At 41.0% G+C, this 21,432-nt stretch overlaps 1 protein-coding gene across 1 annotated transcript in view; it reads left to right on the top strand.

Annotated features, from left to right (window-relative positions):
• Positions 1-21,432, top strand: part of SYNE1 (spectrin repeat containing nuclear envelope protein 1) — a 444,597-nt gene that overhangs the window by 214,800 nt on the left and 208,365 nt on the right. Inside the window, exons 55-62 of the mRNA XM_040965176.1 lie at positions 556-720; positions 6,728-7,084; positions 10,807-10,943; positions 11,142-11,319; positions 13,522-13,704; positions 17,908-18,051; positions 18,383-18,538; positions 19,874-20,038. Coding sequence (XP_040821110.1) covers positions 556-720; positions 6,728-7,084; positions 10,807-10,943; positions 11,142-11,319; positions 13,522-13,704; positions 17,908-18,051; positions 18,383-18,538; positions 19,874-20,038 — 1,485 coding nt within the window. The remainder of the gene's footprint in view (positions 1-555; positions 721-6,727; positions 7,085-10,806; positions 10,944-11,141; positions 11,320-13,521; positions 13,705-17,907; positions 18,052-18,382; positions 18,539-19,873; positions 20,039-21,432) is intronic.

Genomic DNA, 21,432 nt, shown 5'->3' with positions numbered 1-21,432 from the left:
GTCTCCTCAAATCTTTCAGTTAGAATATATGGTTTAAGATATTAACCCTAGAAAAAAATTAAGAATATAAATGAGATTTTTGGAAATATAGCAAGAAACTGTATGAGGCTTATTTTTTTTTTTTTATTTGTAAGATTTGTTTGAAGAGCAGAGTAACGGAGGGGGGTGGAGAGAGATAGAGAGAGAGAGAGAGAGAGAAATCTGTCATCCACAGATTCATTTCCCAAGAGTTTCCAAGTGGCTTCAACTACCTGGGCTGTTAGTGTGAGGACAGGAGTGGGAATTCCATCTGGTTTCCCACATGGGTGGCGTGAACACAACTGTTTGAACTGTCATCTGCTGTTTCCCTGACAAATTAATAGGCAGCTAGATCAGAAGCAAATAGCTGGGGCACAAACTGGCAGTCCAGTATGGGACGCAGGTGTTCCAAGTAATGGCTTAACACAGTCATCACAGCACCTCCGCTTGACCCCTCACTGCTTCTGCCCATTTTCCTATCTGACTGGAGGGTCTCAATGATGACTACTTTAAGATGGCCTTTTCTTTTCTCACTAGGAGAAAATGAGAAAAGTGGAAGATCTTGTGAAAGACCACCTGATGTATTTAGACGCAGTCCAGGAGTTCACCGACTGGCTTCATTCTGCAAAGGAGGAACTTCATCGGTGGTCGGATATGTCTGGAGACTCCTCAGCCACCCAGAAAAAGCTGTCAAAAATTAAGGTCAGGAAATTCACAGGTGCTGCATTGCGTCCTCGGTTCTGGAGCGCTACACAGTTGTGACAAAAATTTGCAGGATTAAGATTTTGTTATTCACATTGTTCCCTTCTTGTTTTGTATTGGTGTACATTATTTTCCACTTCACCAATCAGAACATGAAAGACATAAAAAAATCAAGACTACACGTATGAACAAAATTTAACATTGTCTATATATGTGCCTATGTGTAAGTATGCTTAAGAAATATATTCCAGTTTGCTAAGATGATAAAACCAGATACTGTTTTCTAATGCAGTGGGAAAGAATTTTATGAAGTAAAATTAAACATATGAGGGTATTTCAAAAAGTTTTGAGAAAAATAGAATTGGGCCCGGCGCGATGGCGCAAGTGGTTAAGGTCCTCGCCTTGCATGCTCCAGTATCCCATATGGGCGCCGGTTCTAATCCCGGCAGCCCTGCTTCCCATCCAGCTCCCTGCCTGTGGCCTGGAAAAGCAGTCGAGGACGGCCCAAAGCTTTGGGAACCTGCACCTGCGCGGGAGACCCGGAAGAGGCTCCTGGCTTCGGACTGGCGCCGAACTGGCTGTTGTGCTCACTTGGGGAGTGCATCATCAGACGGAAGATCTTCCTCTCTGTCTCTCCTCCTCTCTGTATAACTGCCTTTCTAATAAAAATAAAATAAACCTTTAAAAAAAAGAGAGAGAGAAAAATAGAATTAAAGCATGTTTATTTTGATGCAAAAAGCAACCACGATCCAGGCGTAATTGTTGCATCACACACATTTTCATAAACTGTTGGAAGATATCTCACAGGCTTTTAAAAAATTTTCAACACCAAAATAAGCATAGTTTTGGTTTCCATTTTTCATTACCTTTTTGAAACCCCTGTATATTTTAGAAAAAATTTTAAACATCATTCTGGATGTTTTATTCTGCTTTCCTAGCCAACAACTTAATGGAAGAACTACTTTCAAGGACATTAAATAATGACCTAATTTAAGGACAACTTCAAAAATAGAAATTCATAATTCTGAGGGAAATGAAATATTTACATCTTTTGGCATATTTCTAATTGCTTAAATATTGTGTTACAATTTTTCCCCCATGGAAAATGATAGATTATTACACTGGAATGATGAATGGTGGAATCCTCAATAGCTGAATTTTAGATGAGGAAATATTGGTGCAATTGTTGATTAGATAGTTGGGCTCAGGAATTTCAGATAGGCAGGGATTTCTGGTCCCTGGATTCAGAACATAAAATCATAAACTCACACTATAACACACTATAACTGTATTTTAAGATTTATTTTAGCTTTATTGAAAAGTCAGATATACAAACAGGAGGAGAGACAAAGAGGAAGATCTATCCGTTTATTCACTCCCCAAGTGGCCACAATGGCCAGAACTGCACTGATCTGAAGCCAGGAGCCTAGAGTTTCTTCTGAGTCTTCAAATGGGTACAGGGTCGCAAAGCTTTGGGCTGTCCTCAACTGCCCTCCCAGGCCACAAGCAGGGAGCTGGATGGGAAGTGGGGCTGCCAGGATACGAACCAGCACCTATATAGGATCCCAGCATATGCATTGTATGTGTGTAATAACATATACATACACAAGGAAAGGATTTAGCATCCAGGCCCCTGACAAAAGCATATTTCAAAGATATATTTGTACATGCTTTGAAAATATTAATTCTGCAATGTCTGCTGATTGAAAATAGTCATGAAGTCACTTTTTAACATCTCTATTATTTATATGTGAGATCCTTTCAAATGCTTCTTTTGTACATTTCTTAGTGATATTCTGATTATTCATTCATTATCTATCATTTCCATTTGTTTTTTCAACCATGGGCAAATATCCTGCTCTGAAACTTGCAATCTAGTGGTGAACAATAGCAAACATCCTGATCTTTGTTAAGTAATAGACTTCATGTAGTGACAGCTCACTTTGTCTGCATCTCAGGCTCAACAGTCAGACACACGTCATACACATGTCAGGCACACGTCACACGTCATACACATGTCAGACACATGTCAGGCACACGTCACACGTCAGGCACATGTCAGACACACATCAGACACATGTCAGACACACATCAGGCACATGTCAGACACATGTCAGACACATGTCAGACACACATCACATGTCAGGCACACGTCAGGCACACATCAGGCACACATCAGGCACACGTCAGGCACACATCAGACATACATCAGACACATGTCAGGCACACGTCACATGTCAGGCACATGCCAGGCACACATCAGGCACATGTCAGGCACACGTCAGACATACATCAGACACATGTCAGGCACGCGTCAGACACACGTCAGGCACACGTCAGGCACACGTCAGACACATGTCAGGCACATGTCAGGCACATGTCAGACACGTCAGGCACACATCAGGCACACATCAGGCACACGTCAGGCACACGTCAGGCACACGTCAGGCACACATCAGACATACATCAGACACACGTCAGGCACACATCACATGTCAGGCACACGTCAGACACACGTCAGACACACGTCAGGCACACATCAGGCACACGTCATACCTCTACTGGTTTTCTAGTTGTGTCTTTGGGCAAGTTACTTACAATCCTCACTTCAATCTCTTGATTTGTAAACAAGCAACCAAACAGGGAAGGCAATTTAAAACTTGCCTCATGGAGTTATTTTAAGGACTAAATTTGACCAAGCACATGACATAGTTAGCACTCCAGAAAATGTTGTGGAATGCTATGGGAGTAAATAATTAGTCATGAAAGTTGTTACTTACGGTCTGTATCATCTCTTGAGGAAAACACGGGGCTGCCGAGGAACCTGGAGAGTCAGGAAGAGTGCAAGAACAATTTGAACTGTCAGGTGATAGTCAATGTCTCTGAGACAGTGGAATGTTCAGATCCAAATTTTAGGTTAGAAAGCTTGATTGAAGACCCAGAGTTAGACATTTGTAGCACATGATTTGTAATTAAAGGCACCAAAATAGAAGCCCTTATGCATAAAGCAGACAATGTTCAGGGTTGCAACCTAGACACTGCTGCCATTCAAGGAGCCCCAGAAGAAAAGGGCAGGAAAGTGAGAAAGTACAAGAAGAGACAAAGTAAGAGGCCTGGGGGACGTGGTGCAATGGAGGCCTGAATGGAGACGGTGATCTCCATTCAGACATAGCAAGAAGATGGAAAGACACCCCTGGATTTGATAGTCACACTCTTTGTCAATTGCCCTGAGGGCCATTTTCACATCAAGAGACCACATGTGTGGTTGGCAGGTGAGAAGAGGCGATAGCAAAGATGGACCCAACTTTTGCAAAGGTAACGTGGGAAAGCAAGGGACTCTTTTCACCAAGGCTGCTTGCTGGGTTCCAAATACTGTGTTAGGTAGAAACTACGGGACAATGAGTTGCCTGAGAGAAACAGGAATATTGGATGGAGACGAGAGAAGGTGCAGTCTCTTAGATGCTGCCCTGCTAGGCCTAAATGTCGGCTGGTGTGTGTGACGATGGAGAAAACGCTGCAGGACCTTCAAACCAGTCCACCCATCCCCAGACAACCGATGGGGAGACACCATTCTGCAGCACAATGGGTACCTGTGGGAGGGCCGGAATGTGCCCATGCTACCATGCCTGTATGTGTATACACTGTTCTTACAGGTTAAGTACAAGTCAACAGAATGCATGTTAACTTCATTCCAAAGCACTTTGCCAGGATTCTGTCCTTCTTCAAAGCCTGGAGGGGAAATTAATGATTACAGATGTGGATATATCCCATTTCCTTGACAAAGAAAGCTGAGATAATCCACAAGACGGTATTTGGAGAGACTGAATTTGGTTGAACTCTAAATGGGAAATAGCTCCTGCAAATTATTATTGTCTAATCTGTTAGATTCTGTGTCTTTTAAGAAATTATGTTTCTTTACCAAGTCACTGATTGCTACATGCACTGGAAAACAGGTATGGTTTTTAGAAATCTGAGCAAAAATTAAATAGGGGTATTAAATGCTGGGTACCAATGAGGAGTTTCATGTATTGATAATGTAGCCTTCTACATAGTGAAATACTTCTAAATTGATCTATATTAATTGTGGCCATGTAATAGAAGATTTACTTAATTCAAATTAATTAAATGCAAACAATATTATATAGACAAGTTAATGTATATATACATTATGTATATTTGTTTATATGTATATATTAAACCATGCACCATATTTAACATCCTAATTTTTGTTTATTTTTTTGGAATTGATATTCTTCTTGAAGTTTTTGTTTTTCATGATCATTTCTTTGTGTTTATTTTGGGAGGGAAGGCCTAATACTGTGTTGTTACTAAGAATGTCCTGTTCTTACCAACAGATATGAATCAGATAAATTGTAGATGATAATTTCACAAGAAAATTCACAGTAACCTATTTTTAGTAAAAGACACCACTACTGTGACCACTTAGCAATGAATATTTTAATTTTATCTTGTGGTTCTTTAGACATTTTTTTAAAGATTTATTTATTTTTATTGCAAAGTCAAATAGATAGATCAGGAGAGACAGAGAGGAAGATCTTCCGTCTGATGATTCACTCCCCAAGTGAGCGCAACGGCCGGACCTGAGCTAATCTGAAGCCAGGAGCTCTTCCATGTCTCCTGCAGGATTCCAAGGCTTTGGGCAATCCTCGACTGCCTTCCCAGGCCAGTAGCAGGGAACTGGATGGCAAGCAGGGTGCCAAGATTAGAACTGGTGCCCATATGGGATCCCGACATGATCAAGGCGAGGACTTTAGCCTCTAGGCCACTGTGCTTGGCCCTTTAGAAATATTTAAGTTTAAGTTGAAAAATGGGGATTATGTTGGGATGTAAAGCAGTTAGCACCTGTGATGCTGACATCCCATATGAGTGCCTGTTCTTCTGCCTGCTTCACTTCTGAGCCAGCTCCCTGCTAATGGCCCAGGAGAGGCAAGGAGGAATCCCCCCCCCCCCCCCCCGGCTGATGATGCTTTCTGGGAGAAGTGAACCAGCAGATGGAAGATCTCTCTGTGTCCCTCTCACTCGTTCTGTAATTCTGCCTTTCAAATACATATTTTTACCAAAAGGAAAAAAAAAAAACCCCAACTAGTTAAATTATTCAATTTCTAGTATTTCCTAAGCAGGTTTACTTATTTCAAAGGTGGAGGAGCATATAAAGACAGATAGAGAAATGTATGCTTGGGTAAAGCCAACGGCTGGGTCAGGAACCCAGGAAGGTCTTCCACGTGGTGGCAGGGGTCCAAGCACTGGGGCCATGTTCTTTTTCCCTGGTCATATCAGACGTGGAGCAGAAGGGACTTGAGTGTCAATCAGGTGGGATGCCTGTACTGCGGATGGTGGGTTAATTCACTATTCCACAGTGCCAGCCCTTCTAATGATTGTTTTTTTTTTTAATGTAAAAATATAGTAGCAAACAAGCCCAATCTAGAAGTTGTTTAAAATTTTTTTTATTGTGAGTTATGAATTTTTTTGTTTAGCCACAATAAAAAATATTTAGCTAAGGTAATGTGCTGACATCTTTGAAACTGAGTGGAGCAACAGCCTGTGACGGATGAGCCAGATTGCTGGTAGAACAGCAGTCGGTTCCCATCAGTGTGGAGACCATGCCCAGCCCAGTTCTGCTGCAGCTTCCTGACTTGTCCATCCACCTACTGGCAGTACGGGTTTGCTTTTGCACAGCAGACACACACAAGTGGCAGACACACAGTCAAGTGATACCAGAGTTTAGCATGCCTGTTTAATCTGTTTTAGGATGTCGCCGGGTTTTTTTTTTTTTTTTTTTTTTTTTTTTTTATTTTCCCATAAGCTTGAGTGCTCATGGAGCTAATTTCCTGCTGGTAAAACCTGGGAACTGATTTCGGCTCCTTGTGGCGCACTCGCTCCCGCTTGCTGGCAGGACAGGGTCCCCCTCTGCCCCACAGTTGGAAATGAGCTGTCCAAGTGACTCAGACAAGGCCTTCTTGGTTACCATGGCGATATTCCATTACAGGAGCTGATAGATTCCAGAGAGATCGGGGCCGGCCGCCTAAGCAGAGTGGAGTCGCTGGCCCCTGAAGTGAAACAGAACACAGCTGCCAGTGGGTGTGAGCTCATGCACACGGAGATGCAGGCCCTGCGCGCCGACTGGAAGCAGTGGGAAGACAGCGTGCTGCAAACGCGCAGGAGCTTGGAGAGTCTGGCCAGCCAGATGGCCCTTTCGGAACAGGAGTTCTCGGCCCAGGTGGCTCAGCTGGAGCAGGCCCTGGAACAGTTCGATGCCCTCCTGAAGACCTGGGCTCAGCAGCTGGCTCTTCTGGAAGGCAAGAACACGGATAAGGAGATTGCAGAATGCTGGCACAAGGAACGAGTAAGTTGGCTTCTTGCTCTCTCTTGGTTCTTGGGCTAAAATAAAACTTTAAAAAAAAAAGTTTGGCTCAAATGGTTGTAAAAAAACAAAATCTGTCCTAACTAAAAACATGCAACAGTCAAACTAGGAAGAAGAAAGTAGCTGCTTTGGTTTTGTTTTGTTTTATTCTGTTTTCAGTTGACCTTTTGTACAAATTAACATACTGCGGAGCAGCAGTTGTTTGCCATGCGCAGTGTTGCTGCTTCGTGGAGACACTGGACTTTGGTTCTGATGGTGTAACAGTTTGCAATGCTGTTCAGACACCAAGTCTGAAAAATGGCCTGTGGGCAGGGACATAAATAGACACAGAGTCATAGCTGTCTTCTGGCCAATTAACTGTTTCAATCAAGTGTTGGATTACAGTTTCAAAAAACACATTTGTTGCCCTCCACACCAGTGAGGGCTCACAGAGTGGGTTGTACTCTGACTAGCTCTGGTGAGGGTGGTTTTGACAGCAGTTACCTGAATTAATCTCAGCTCCTAGGTCAGGTTTACTGGTTACCTCCTAGATGTTGATTTATTCATTTTTTTAGATAAGGGTACCTCCTTCGGAAAGGGAAGACGGGCAGAGGCTATGCATCCTCTCTTTTTCTTTTCCTTTCCTTTCTTTTCTTTTCTTTTCTTTTCTTTTCTTTTCTTTTCTTTTCTTTTCTTTTCTTTTCTTTTCTTTTCCTTTCTTTTCTTTTCTTTTCTTCCTTCCTTTCTTTTCTTTTCTTTTCTTTTCTCTTCTCTTCTCTTTTCTTTTCTTTTCTTCCTTCCTTTCTTTCTTTTCCGATTAAATTGTGTATTTGAAATACTTTTCAGTAACTGCTGCTGTATCATGCTGCAAATCATGCGTGTCCTTAAAAGGAAGTTGTAAAGTAAACTCGGCTTCTATTTATGTTATGATCGTTTCGAAATAGCTGCAGCCAGTAAGAGTCAGACAGCGGTGCTAGCATTGTCTTGTTTTACAACCGTTGGGTACAAAGATAGCACACTATAAAATAAAAATGTTATAATCCTGTCTTCATGCTATTTTATTGGTAATGTCTCTAGGTTTGGGGTTTTGTATAATTGATGCTTTTCCTCTTCTTTAGGCTAATGTACTAGAAGAAAGTATAAAAATGAATTCTGTAGATAGGGCAAAAATGTTGGGAATAATTCTATGGAAGCATGTTTGGATAAGACAAGCACAGACTATAAAAAGTAAATTGTGCTCTTTTGTTTCTTTCTCTTTCCTATTCATTAATATGAGTGAAACATTAAAAATAATTTATTATGCTTAGATTACATTATTCTTGGATTTTATTCTTACATTGATATTGAAAATAATGTATGAGACCTATACAAATGCATATGATAATAAAATCATAGCAAGTTTGTGATTTGGAATTTGTGGAATTGGATTTGTGCTAACAATTCCAAGTGAATGGCCATACCCATAGACTCACTTCCAGGCTGACCTGCAAGGCAGTTGCTTAGGAGGACAATGCTACTTTGTCTCTCCATATTCATATTTTTTGTTACTACTAAAATGACATTTTACCTCCAATTGGATACAATACAAAGAAGCTTCGCAAAGTTTCTAGAAAAATGACATGGAAAGGCAAGTTTACTTGGAGTCAAAACCTTTTAAGGCCCATGCAAAATTTTTAAGAATTATGCATTTTTTGATTAACTTCTTGATGATCCGATGGATGAATGTATAGGAACATGTTTACAAGCTGGATTTGCTGGCCTGTCTTTGGCATTGCTTTAGCTGTTAGGGGGTCTTTTCATTGGCGGCAATCACTACACTAATCCCCAATCTTCACACACATTTGTTTTCTGCAATTCAATAATGCTCAAGAAATCTTTTAAAATGTTCTATAAACAGCATGAGATTACAGAAAACCTATTCACTGTGTTTACAAAACTCATCTATTTCAATATTTAGATTTAGCATTGGAAATTTGGCAATTATTTAAGTAGGAATATATAATGTGATATAAAATATTGTATTTTAGGGTAAAATTATGAAAATTTTTAAATGTAAAGTTTCAGTCAGAAACTTTTTCACATTTATTGTCACCTAATTTGTCCTTGAATGACTTAGGTCTCAGTGTTTTAACCTTTGGACAATTGATTCATTTCTGGATAACAATTGTCTCTTGCTTGGCATTAGGTTTTCAGAGAGAAATTGTCTCGTTTTATTTATGAGTTTTGTAAATAAAAATTACACTGATCTAAATCAAGAATGGAGAAACCAGGAGACCAGCCACCATCCCTGCCCGCCAGGTTGGAGTGGAGGTGGAGACACAGAGGCAAGCATAGCGTTGAAGACGGCATGGATTGTGACGGATGTTTAGAGAATCCCTGTGGGACAGAGGAGGCAGAGGGTCTGCAGGGCACTCATGGTTAGACCAGAGCTTTGGGGAATGGTTGTATCTTGTCCAGAGAACTGTGGTCAAATGACAGCAGTAAGATGTCAAATTACTGGGCATTGAGAAAACTCAAGGGAGGAAATTGCAAAAGTGGAGTCAAATTGAGAGGGTGTTGGATCATTCCAGAAAGAAATGTTGGAAATGTCTGGGACCTGTGAGAATCAACATGCAGAGGCAAAGGGGAACATGACAAAAAGAGCTTTGAGGGAACAGACCAGACCTGGTGCCATGCCTGTGGAGTGAGCGGAGACCCAGTGTGCTTAGTCTTCTAGTTTCCAGAAGAACAGCGGTGCCATTTACCACAGTGAGCACTGCCTCACTGACCTGGTTTGTGGAGGGCTGTGATTTCTCTAGAAAACTGGGTAATCCCTGGACAGGTATCTCTGAGATCAGGAACAGTAACTCGAATAACTCTTGAAGCATTCACTGTTCTTTTTCTGCCTCTTTAATTTGTTGTTTTGCTTTGAAGGTGTTGCCATGTGCACAGTCCCAGTTGACTATTTGGGAGTCATGTTCCCCGTGACTGTACTAATTAAGTCCCTTACAGCGTGAGGACTGAGCCAAGTATTGTCACTCGCAGCATCATTTGTTCGTTTTACCTGCAATTCAGAAGACTGTGGCTTGGGTTTGAAAGCTGAGCTTGCCAAGACCTAAAACAGCTTGGGCTTAGAAGTACGCAGAGCACAGTGAGGATCCGTTTGTGTGTCTCTCTTATCTGTTGACTCTGTGAACTCTGCAAGAACAGCCACCATGCACACGTTCATGTCATTTTTAAATAGTATGCACAATTTACTTAGCAATTTTTAATCCACAGGTCTGAATGTATCAGTAATTAATTCATTTCATGGTTTTATGCATAAGTGCCTATTGTGTCAATATTTTTCTGGATTGTGAAACTCCCCGGACGAAGCCAAGCACAACTGCTGTATTACTTTTCTTTGAAATGATTTATTTACCAAGTTGCCCTTGATGTCCTACCTAGACTGTTGTTTTTGATGTAAGATGTTTAATGCTTTTTATTGTTTCACTTTGTCATTTGACCACTTGATTGACTATTTCACAACATTCAATGCAGTAGCATTTACCCACAACTAGAAAAAGATAAAATCAGCCAAATGTAATAAGTGGCCATGGAATGTTCTGAAAATATATCTCATTTCTTTACTCAATCGGTGGTGTTTCCTTCGTCATTCGTGATTTATATAGTCCATGCAGGCATGGCGAGAGGAGAGGGAGATGATCTGACTTGAATGCTGACTCTGTGGTCTTGTGTCCTGACAGGAGGTCCTCGATGCTCTGCAGAAGGAAGAGCCGAGGACAGAGAGCCTCAAGTCCCAGCTGAATGAACTGTGTCGGTTTTCCAGAGACCTGACTGCATACAGTGGAAGGGTTTCAGGCCTGATTAAAGAATATAACTGGTGAGAATAGAGCGTTTTGGTATTAAACATATTTTTGTACAAATTAGAAGCTGGAGGCTTATTTATTTTAAGGCAAGATTTCAAAAAGTAGCATTCATTAAACAGTAAATACGTAAATGAAGTTCACATATTCTCTCAAACATTATCTTAATTTTACCTTTTTGTCCTTCCATTAAATTCTCTGAACGTTTTTTTCAGTCTTTGCTTGCAAGCATCAAAGGGCTGCCAGAATAAAGAACAGATTTTACAGCAAAGATTCCGAAAAGCCTTCAGGGATTTCCAGCAGTGGATGGTTAACGCAAAAATTGCTACTGCCAAATGTTTTGATATACCTCAAAATATTAGTGAAGTTTCAACAAGTCTTCAGAAAATTCAGGTAACAGTGTTATCCATTCAAATACTGGTGTTGACAGCATTAAAAATGTGACTCTAAATGTTTGCATTTTCAAGTTTTGCCAAAGGAGCTCAAATTTCAGATAAATCCTTGCATGCGATAATTGTATAAATGAAGAAAAGTTAATCCATTTATATAGATGTCAGCTGTTTTGATGCATTAAAGGGATTTAGGAAATAATGACATCTCTATTTGACAAGCATTATGCCTGAGCACTCTACATGGATTTTCTCATTTAATTTGCACAATAGCTGTAAGAATTCACCCGCCTGGTATTCAGACGAAGCAGAGAACTCATAGGTCACAGAGCTGGTGGCCATGTAAAGCACTCAAAGATACAGGTTCATTTTATGTTGTTCATTTGGGCTTTTATTTTTCAAGCTAGACGCAACTTCTTGGAGCCACTCAACACATCATCTTCAACTCCAGCACTTTTTAGGCACAGTTCTTGAAATTGCATTTTTAAAAAAATGTTTCTAACAGCAGCCCAAGCTGGGCTAGTTTGAAACTTGGAGCCAGGAGGTGCTTCTGGGTTTCCTACATGTGTGTAAGGGTCCAAGCACTTGGTCTGTCTGCCACTGTTTATCCAGTCCCATTAGCAGGAATCTGGATCATAAGGGGAAGAGCCAGGACTCAAACCAGTGCACATCTGGGAATCCAGTGGCGTAGCTTGTTGTGTTAGCCAGTGTGCCACAGCATTGGCTCCTGAAATCCTATTTCAGCTTGTGCATGTGTGATCATTTTGTGTAATACCAGTCTGTGTGTGGTTATGAACTCTAACTTGTTTTCGGAGACCAAATACAGGTAGAAAGGTGTGTGTAAGAGATGGTACTTGGAGTTTCTCCACTGGCTCACATACACTGTTGTCAGTATCTATTTCTCCTTCATTCATAATATAAGGGTTAACTCCTGCATTCGACATGTGCTGTGTGCAAGATTGTCCCAGTTTTAATCCAGGCTGGAGGATAACACTTTGGAGCCTCAATGTGCTGGAAATAAGAGGATACCCATGGGCACTCACTCTCCCCTCAATGCAACAGCCCTGTGTTCAGGGTTAGTTGTCCCTTAAGGTTGATGTCCTGGCAGGGTTCCTATAATCAAAATGTACAATGCAGATTATCTGTGCTTCCGTTGCTTGCCAGAATAAAGTACCTCCAGTCATGTTTTCTGTTTCTTTAAATAAAAACATGAATAAGAGGCTGTCACATGGAGAGGCCACTCAACGGCCTTGAATCTAGAGAAGTGGTGGTGAAGTCCACACCTCACTGCTCTTTACTCAATTGCAGTCTGGCTTTCTGCCATTCAGTGTGCCACATGACACCATTCTTTTTGGTTTTAAAAAATAATCTATGAATAATATAATTTCTACTCAACAACACTTATTTTATTAAGATTCCTGAAATAAATTCATCTCTTGCCTCAGCCTAGAAATACTTGTGTTTCTACTGCACAGATTTTTTTTTTCTTTCCATCCTGTGGACCCTGTAGCCATGTGATTGGCTGCTTCCCCCTGCTTGGGCAGCTGGGCTCCTCAGAGCATAAATGATAACACATGTCCCCCAGTTGCACACAACGCATTATATTTATTATATAGGCTGATCTTAGAGGTTATTTTATGATACTTATTTCCCTTGGGCTTGCATTCCTTCTTAAATTCATTTTATCTGAAACTTAATATTTTATTTCCAAACATGTTTAATCTAATGGCTAACATAGTTCATGAGATAGTTTATGGTCCTTTTTGAACAAATCGGAATTTGTATCAGCAAATTTAAATTTGACTCTTAAAGGCAGACCTAGGTCATTTCATGTGTACTATAGAAATTATTCACTTGTTCTCCTCAATTCTTAAAATATATTTATGTGTGACAAAGGAGCTTCCATTTTCTGGCTCTCTCTGCAAATGCCCATGGCTGATGATGGGCCAAGTGGGATCACAGTTCAGGCCTTGCACAGGAGTAACTGGAATCCAATTCACTGAGCCATTCCTGCTGCTCCAAGGCTTTGCAAGAGCAGTAAGCTGACGTTAGGAAGCTGGGAATCAAACCGGGCACTCCAATTTGGGATATGGGTAACCACTAAGCTGAAAACTCACTCATTTTTTAAAATTTTATTGAGAATTACAGAAAAATATTTTAAGATATAATGCATTTTATCATGCCTGATTTTGTATTTTTTTAATAGGAGTTTTTGTCAGAAAGTGAAAATGGACAGCAGAAGCTAAACACGATGCTGTGTAAAGGAGAACTTCTGAGCACCCTGTTAACCAAAGAGAAGGCCGAAGGTATTCAGGCCAAGGTTGCAACTGCCAAAGAAGATTGGAAAAATTTTCATGCAAATCTCCACCAGAAGGAGTCGACCCTGGAGGTATAATACAGCCACCTGTGGGGACATGTTCCACACTATTTTTGTTGCTGCTCAGTTAAAGCAGTTCCAGTGTGTCTGGGGAACTTTTTCACTGACTGTGACTAGATATGAGCACCTGCATAACTACAGTAAGTAACTCAGTGCTCAAGTATGTGAATGACTAACGGACCGACAGCTTCTTACACAGAAGGAATTATTATCAAAGAATTGCCATGCCTTCTCACAAGGCAAGAAACGACAACATTTACACTGAAGTATAGCTCCTAAGCCTTCCTCTGAAATGCCTCAAATCTGTCAGCTGTTTAGGAGAATGAACAGAAATATCCGCGTGTCAGGCTAAAAAAATCATAATTAACATAAAATAAATCATAATTAACATAAAATATCAAGTAGTAGGTATTTAGGTGCTAAATATGCCAAAAGTTTTTATACTGCTTCACTTTCTTCTAAGACAATTTATCTTAACAATAATGTAACCCTTGCCACAGTTCACTTTTTCTTGAGATCATCTGTTTGGTATATAATTCTATTAGATGAAATTTTGGAGGCAAGGGGAGGACTTTTCCATTGAAAATGATACTTCACCGTATTTGATTTAACCCTTCATTTTGTTAGGACATATTTAGTGCAGAATGGGAAGGATCGTATTAGAGAATTACTACTCAGAAGAGGAAAAGGAGAAGTTCTTTCATCACTCAAAGCCATTAAGCTCTCTCTTCTAAGGGGAGCCATTCCATCATGACATGATCCTCTAGTAAATAGAGCTGCGACTACTTTGCAGTACCTACAAATTAACAGGGGACTCTCAAAGTCATTAGTGCAACAAGGCCTGAGCTGTGAAGGGTTGGCTATAGCCTGCCTCACACTGACTGCAACTCTAATTCTAGCAATATCCAGCAGTAAATAGGTCAGGAATTGCCTGTAGTCTTAACCTGCCCTCTCCTGCAGAACGACTTTCATTTGGTCCCTGCCTGCCTGTCTTCTTCCCTCTCTCCCGCTTTCCTTACATTTGAAATAGACACTTGATGGTACCTTCCATGTTTCAGACATATGGAAGGAAAAAGAGTCGACTATTCTTTTGTGTCGCCTCAGGGAACACGCATTCTAGAGGAGAAACTGTGTAGAGAGATTATTGCAATTTCATGTAGGTATATCTCAGGGATGTCAGTCCCTTGTTGCAGGATGCCACTAACGCTCTTGAGAAAAGTTAAGGAAGAATTCCAGAGAAATGGTAATTGAATCAAGCCCAAGCATTCTCTGATGTTGCTATGGCTCACATACATTGTAGGTAGAAGAAATCAAATGTGTAGGATCAGGTGAGTGGAGGGCTGTGAAAAAATTTGGCTTTGACATGAACTTTTGCAAAATGAGCAATAGGGATGAGGACACTGGAGATGAACTTTAAAGTCAGATGGCAAAAATGTCTTGTGTCCTAATGCAACATCACCCTGGCCAGGTTTCTTATATGAACCCCAGACTCAATGTTCCCAAGGCTCAAACTGAATCTGTTGTATAGGAAGTAAGTGCATTTGTTACCTACAAAGGGATGCTTTATATGCTGTTTCTTAATTCTCTACCAGAACCTATTTGAAGAATATGCAGATAGTTAAGCTGGAGATAACTGTGCCAGCTCTTGACCACATAAGAAGTCACAAAGCAAAATAATAGGTAGCCAGAACTTCAGAGAAAAGTTCTTATTTTTTATTTTTTAATGATACAGATGAAAGAAGCAAAGGTCAGATTTAGTGAAATAATAATAATAGGATGGAAAATTTATCTTTAAGTTAAAATATATCAAGATTTAGTAACAAATTAGATGAGGGTAAAGGGGTGAAAGAGAAATTTGTCTCAGTTTGTCCTTTGGACAATGGCAAAACTGAGTCGTAAAGTGGCAGGAAAAGTAACTTTAGAGAAGGTAACAATCTATTCACGTGAATAGATATCAGATTTGGTCTGCATGTAAAATAACTAGGGGGTAAGTTATCAAGCCAGGGCCATTAATGTAAGGGCAGGGTTCACAAGGGAAAGAAGAGCTATGCACTTAAGAGCACTGAACAGTGGACACCTAACCTACAGTCATCCACATTTACTCCTCATAACTGCCCACAAAATTAGGAATTCCTCTGTTTTATACATGGAGGAACTAAGGCACAAGCCGGGGATCATCTGCATGTAACTCATCTCTAGGAAGGAATGGAGCCGAGTTCAAATCTAGGCAGTATTTCTGAAAGTGTAGGGAATGTGTAATTCCATGAAAGTCAGGCTCTGAGAGTTTGTGGGTGCCATTGGAGAAGTTACTGGGAAAGTATCTTGAGAGCTTTTGGGAGATTAAGAGGAGCTTTAGGGCCCGGTGTGGTAGTCTACTGTCTAAAAAGCCCTTGCCTTGCATGCACTGGGATCGCATGTGGGTGCCAGTTCTAATCCCAGAGGACGCATTTCCCATCCAGCTCCCTGCTTGCAGCCTGGGAAAGCAGTTGAGGACGGCCCAAAGGCTTGGGGTCCTACACCCAAGTGGGAGTCCCAGAGTGGCTCCTTGCTCAGGGGCTAGTTGAAGCTGTTGTGACCACCTGGGGAGTGAATCAGAGAATGGAAAATCTTTCTCTCTGTCTCTCCTCCTCTCTGTATGTGGGACTTTCCAATGAAAAAGTGAATGATTTTTAAAGAGGAGCTTTAGAAGATAATGTAAAGCCTTGTTCTCATTTTTGTCTTCCAGGCCCCAACACTTCATTGCTATGACTGTACCCCATAGGAAATAAGTTCCCCACCCTATAGAAAATGATTTCCCCTCTTTGGTAGAACTCAAAATCCCATCAATTGTTTTTCTCAGGGCTCCTTGCAGGATCTAAGTTCCTAATAATAATCATCGCAGTTGGCTCTATTTGGTGGTCCCAAGAAATTTAGTAACACCTTTCTTTATTCAGTAAATATCTGTTGAACATCTTCTGTTTTCCAAAGACTGTTCTGGGCTTTGGGGATATATTAGAGAATAAAACAAGATAAAATCCTTTCCTCGTGTTTCTTTTTTAAATTGTACTCCAAGAGTCACCTTGATATCTGACGTTTGTGATGCATGTTAACTTTTCAAAGCCTTTCTGTAGTTCACTGGTATCCCTAAGAGGTAGGTGTGCCAGATACAGACGGAAGCTTGAGTTGATTTTCTTGTAAAAAATTCAAAGTCACTTCAGTGTAGTTCTTTATCAATGATAGCTGATACAGACAAGCTTGCTAGAGTGAAGTGGTACCATATAAAGCTTTACCCATTACATTTTTTGAAGAGGTATCTTACTTATTTGAAAGGAAAAATGATGACAGGAGGCAGAAAGGGAAGTCTTTCATGTGAAGGTTCACTTTGCAAGTGGCCTCTTCTGCCTGAGGCTGGGCCAGACAGAATCCAGGAGCTGCTTCTGGCTCTCCCATAGGAGTGCAGGAGCCTGAACATTTGGCCCATTCTCTGATGGTTTTCAAGATGTATTAGTAAGGAGCTGGGTCGAAAGTAGAGCAGCCAGCTCTCAAACCAGCACCCATATAGGCTGCTAGTATTGTTGAATCAGCTTAAGCTAGTATGCTATTGTGCTAACCCCTGTCCATTATATTTCATAGCTAACATCTATACAGTGTCTTTGAACTTATTTATGGCATTCTTATGTAGTAAGCATGTAACCCTGATATTCTTTTATCTTATTAATACATAATAATCATGTAAGCTGCTTCTGGTCTCATGGTTAATCAAATCAACAAAATGCTTGATAGCGCTGATTTATGTTATTAAATGGTAATGCAGTGTGTCTCAGGAAATTTTAATCAGAGGTCATTCTTGTGGAATTTACACATAGGTGTGGAGACAGGATTGCTTGCATAAAATGAAAATTAAGAAGCCAGAAAAAGAAAACTCACAATCCACCCCTTTTATTAAGTCTGCAGCTACTGCTTTGAGTAAGTCTAGAAGCTTGGATATGACTTTTAAAATAGGCTGGGGAGTTAGGGAAAATTCACTTTAAAAGATAAAGTGATAACATTTTCACAAAGATTACTCAAAACTCCCACTGGTACCAACGTCAGCAAGCGATGTCTGAAGCATTGAAAGAAGGGAAGGCGGGGCGGAAGCAGTGGGGTTGGCTTGCAATGGACTCTGAATGTCAAGTGGGGGACTCCCGACTCACCATTCAATCTGTTTTGTCCTTGGCGCTGTCTAAACCTGCCTAGAATCTGAAGATCCAAATGAAGGACTTTGAAGTGAGTGCTGAGCCTTTGCAGAACTGGCTGAGCAAAACTGAAAAGATGGTGCATGAAAGCAGCAATCGCCTCTACGACCTGCCAGCCAAGAGGAGAGAGCAGCAGAAGCTCCAGGTAAGGGACCTCGAGCCAGCCGGGGGCACACCCTGCCGCTCCTCTCTAGGAGTGCCCTGCTGCAGGTGCAGCCACGCATGCTCAAGAATCATGCCACCTTGAGACTTGGTAGGGTCTTTCCTTATTTCTGACAGATTTTGTGTTTTCTTGCTCTCCTCTGAGGTGTGGTTTGTTTGATTTCTTCCAGTAGCGCTCCAGTACGTGCAGCCCTGAAATAACACAGGGGGCACCAACTGCTTGCGAGTGTTTATTCTGTGTCCTTTGCGCCAGCGCTGTGTCTGCAGTGTGCTTACCCGCTGCTTCTGAATGGTAACTCGCTTGTGCTTTACAGTCTGTCCTTGAGGAGATACAGTGCTACGAGTCTCAGCTCAACAGGCTGAAAGAGAAAGCTCAACAGCTGTGGGAAGGACAGGCTGCCAGCAAGAGCTTTGTGCACAGAGTGTCACGGCTGTCTTCTCAGTATCTAGCTCTGAGCAATTTAACAAAGGTAACGCGCCTGGCGTGTGCGGTGTGTGAGCATGATTTTGATGTCGCAAAGCTGACGTTGGAGTAGGCCAGGCTGACAGTGCATCTGGACCCTGTGCGTGTGGTGTCTCCTGGTCAGCAGTAAAGCCTGCAAAGTGCCTTGTCTCCAATTTGCAATACAGGGTAAAGGTGTAGCACTCTCACGTCACATTTTTTTAAAGGAAGAAGAAAAGTTTCAAAGACTGAAACGATTTCCAGTTTCTATTATTGCACAGAAATATTCCTCTAAGTACTAAACTGGAAATTCCCATGACTTCAATTTTGAAATTTCAATCCTAAAGAAAAATTTAGTTTTTATTTCATTACTTCAGAAAAGCATACATTCATCTCAACTCCCCCTTTGGCTTAAGTATAATTAGTTTGGGATAATTTATTTTTAAATTTGCCAGTGCCACCCTGGTTTCACTCGGCTCACCCAACTGCTGACCAATGTGAACGGATGGCATAGGCTTATAGACCTGCAGGTGTCTTGTAACGTTTGGATCCTCTGTGTTGGTGATGTTTGATGCTAAAGTGTAGTCAGCTCATTCTATGTCCATGCTATCTTTAATTCAACCTCACTTATTCCAGTGTGGGCAGACTTCTGCCAATTTTGGTCTTCAGTGAAACATTTTTGAGGCATTGGAATTGACAGTCGGCTTACAACCATACTTAATTCTACACATAAGTTATTTCTGTCTTTAGAAAATTTTGCACATATCAAAATTGGAATTAATTAAGGACATCTATTTCGTTGTATAATTTAGATACCAAAAAGTAATAGATATAGTATTGGACTGCTTTAGAGCCTATGGACTATTTGTGAAGTCTTTAATATCTTGGCTATGAACTATATTTCTTAAGAAAAGGCACATGTATGGTTTTAGTGCCTATAATTTTGAAATTGAGAAAACCTCCTTCGTATTTTTTATGAGTGTAACTGCAGTGCAGGTCATAAGGGTGCTTGGTGGCAGATGAACTAAATGTGTTCACGTGAAAGCTAGACACCACTTTGACTATTTCTCCCATTAAGGCATTAGGAAGAAATTCCACTGGCTTGCAAAGAAACCATGATTCATGTAAAGAATTTCAGGACAAGTAAATAAAAATGGTCTGTTTTTTGGCCCAGTTATTGTGGTACTTTCACCATAAAAAGGCTGTTTCATGAATCTCACAGAGTTCATTACGGGCATCCTCCAATGCATGTGTCATGTGAGGCTGTGAGTGGGCAGTCACGGCTAACTGTTACAGTGTGATTGGCTCTGGGCTATGATGCCTCTGGGAACCAACAACTAGAACACCATGTCTGTGCTTTCAGGAAAAAGTGTCAAGACTGGACAGAATTGTGGCCGAACACAATCAGTTCTCTCTTGGGATTAAAGACCTGCAGGACTGGATGACGGATGCTGTTCATATGCTGGATTCCTACTGCCATCCCACCTCGGACAAAAGTGTACTGGACAGCAGGATGCTCAAGCTTGAGGTGTGCACCTGTAAAGGGAAATGTTGCTTAGAGTTTTGTCTCTCCATCTGCCTGGTGTGAGGAGGTCATACTCCTTGTGAATCTTAGGGTTCTTTGAGGATGTTTGCACAGAAGGGCATGCCTAAGCAGTGCTAAATCACGCCATTTTCTAAAAGATTGATTAAAAACACAGTTATCCAAAATGCAGCACAGAACATAATATAAAGCCCAAATGTTATTGCTCCCATATTAACCATTTAAGGGGTTGTTTTCCAATTATACCACAGACACACTTATTCTGAGAAACATACAAAATATCTTTTAGGGTAAAGCATTTCTAATTTTATTCAATTCCTTCCCAGCCTTTATTGCTCAGTCAGTTCTTTTCCCACCCCCAAGGTTTGTTCTGCTTTGTATTTGTGATGAAAGTAATTACTTTACATTCAATCATATACTAGATGCCTTCCAGAAAGCAATCTATCCTTGACTCAAAGAGATCAAATGTTAGTAAAACTAACCTTTTTCCTAGGGATTTTACTGTTGCAGACTGGAGGTTGAAATACAGAAGACAACAAAATATAGAGCAGGAGTGTTAAAAACACACAGGAATGGAACTGTGTGGGAGGGCTGGGGTTGAAAGACCAATCATGATATGTAACCCAAGCTTTAAGACTGACGGAGGGGGACAGGTGTGTGCAGTTTACTGCTTGGGACATCCAAGTGCCGTGTTGGAATGCTTGATTTCAGTTATGGGCTCCTGTTTCCAGCTTCCTAGTAATGTGTAACAGGTAACAGCCCAAAACATGTGGTACTATCACACACACTGGACACCCACATTGGGTTTCAGAATCCTGTCCCATCCTTGGCTATTGTGACCCTGGGGACTGAATCAACAGATGGATAATTTCTCTAAGCTGTGTGCTTGTATGCCTCTCAAATACAATGAAAATAATAATAAATGATGGAGAGAATTATCACTTTATTACAGCAAAGATGACCAGGTAGAAACTTGAGGATGGTAGCGGGGTGAGTGGGGAGTTGCTAGTGGCTTCTTGAGGCTGTGGCAGACACAGGTGGCCGTTGAGCGATAAAGCGGAGTCTGCTCAGTTCAACAAGATACAGTTTGGGAAGAGACATGAAGCTTTACCTTGCAGGGATGATACTGACTTTTATAGCTTTGAGAAAAAAAATCATTTTAAAAGGTGCTTAACAAAGGACTTAGAACATACAATACATTTCTATAACTTTGTAATGTTAGAGATCTTAACAAATGTAACTTTTCCACCCACTACCTCTGCAGCCTGGGAATGCCCCAGCACAACACGACTGCCTACTATTCTACCACTTTCAGGAGCTCCTAAATATTGGCAGCAGAAACGTTGAGCATACTAACAGAAAGAGCTTCTGTATTTGCT

The sequence above is a fragment of the Ochotona curzoniae genome, unplaced genomic scaffold (assembly GCF_017591425.1).
Source record: "Ochotona curzoniae isolate NIBS_2020 unplaced genomic scaffold, NIBS_Ocur_1.0 scaffold_3890, whole genome shotgun sequence".
NCBI classification, from domain to species: Eukaryota; Metazoa; Chordata; class Mammalia; order Lagomorpha; family Ochotonidae; genus Ochotona; species Ochotona curzoniae.
Note: the sequence above shows the minus strand (reverse complement) of the source record. Positions and strands in the feature narration are given on the sequence as shown.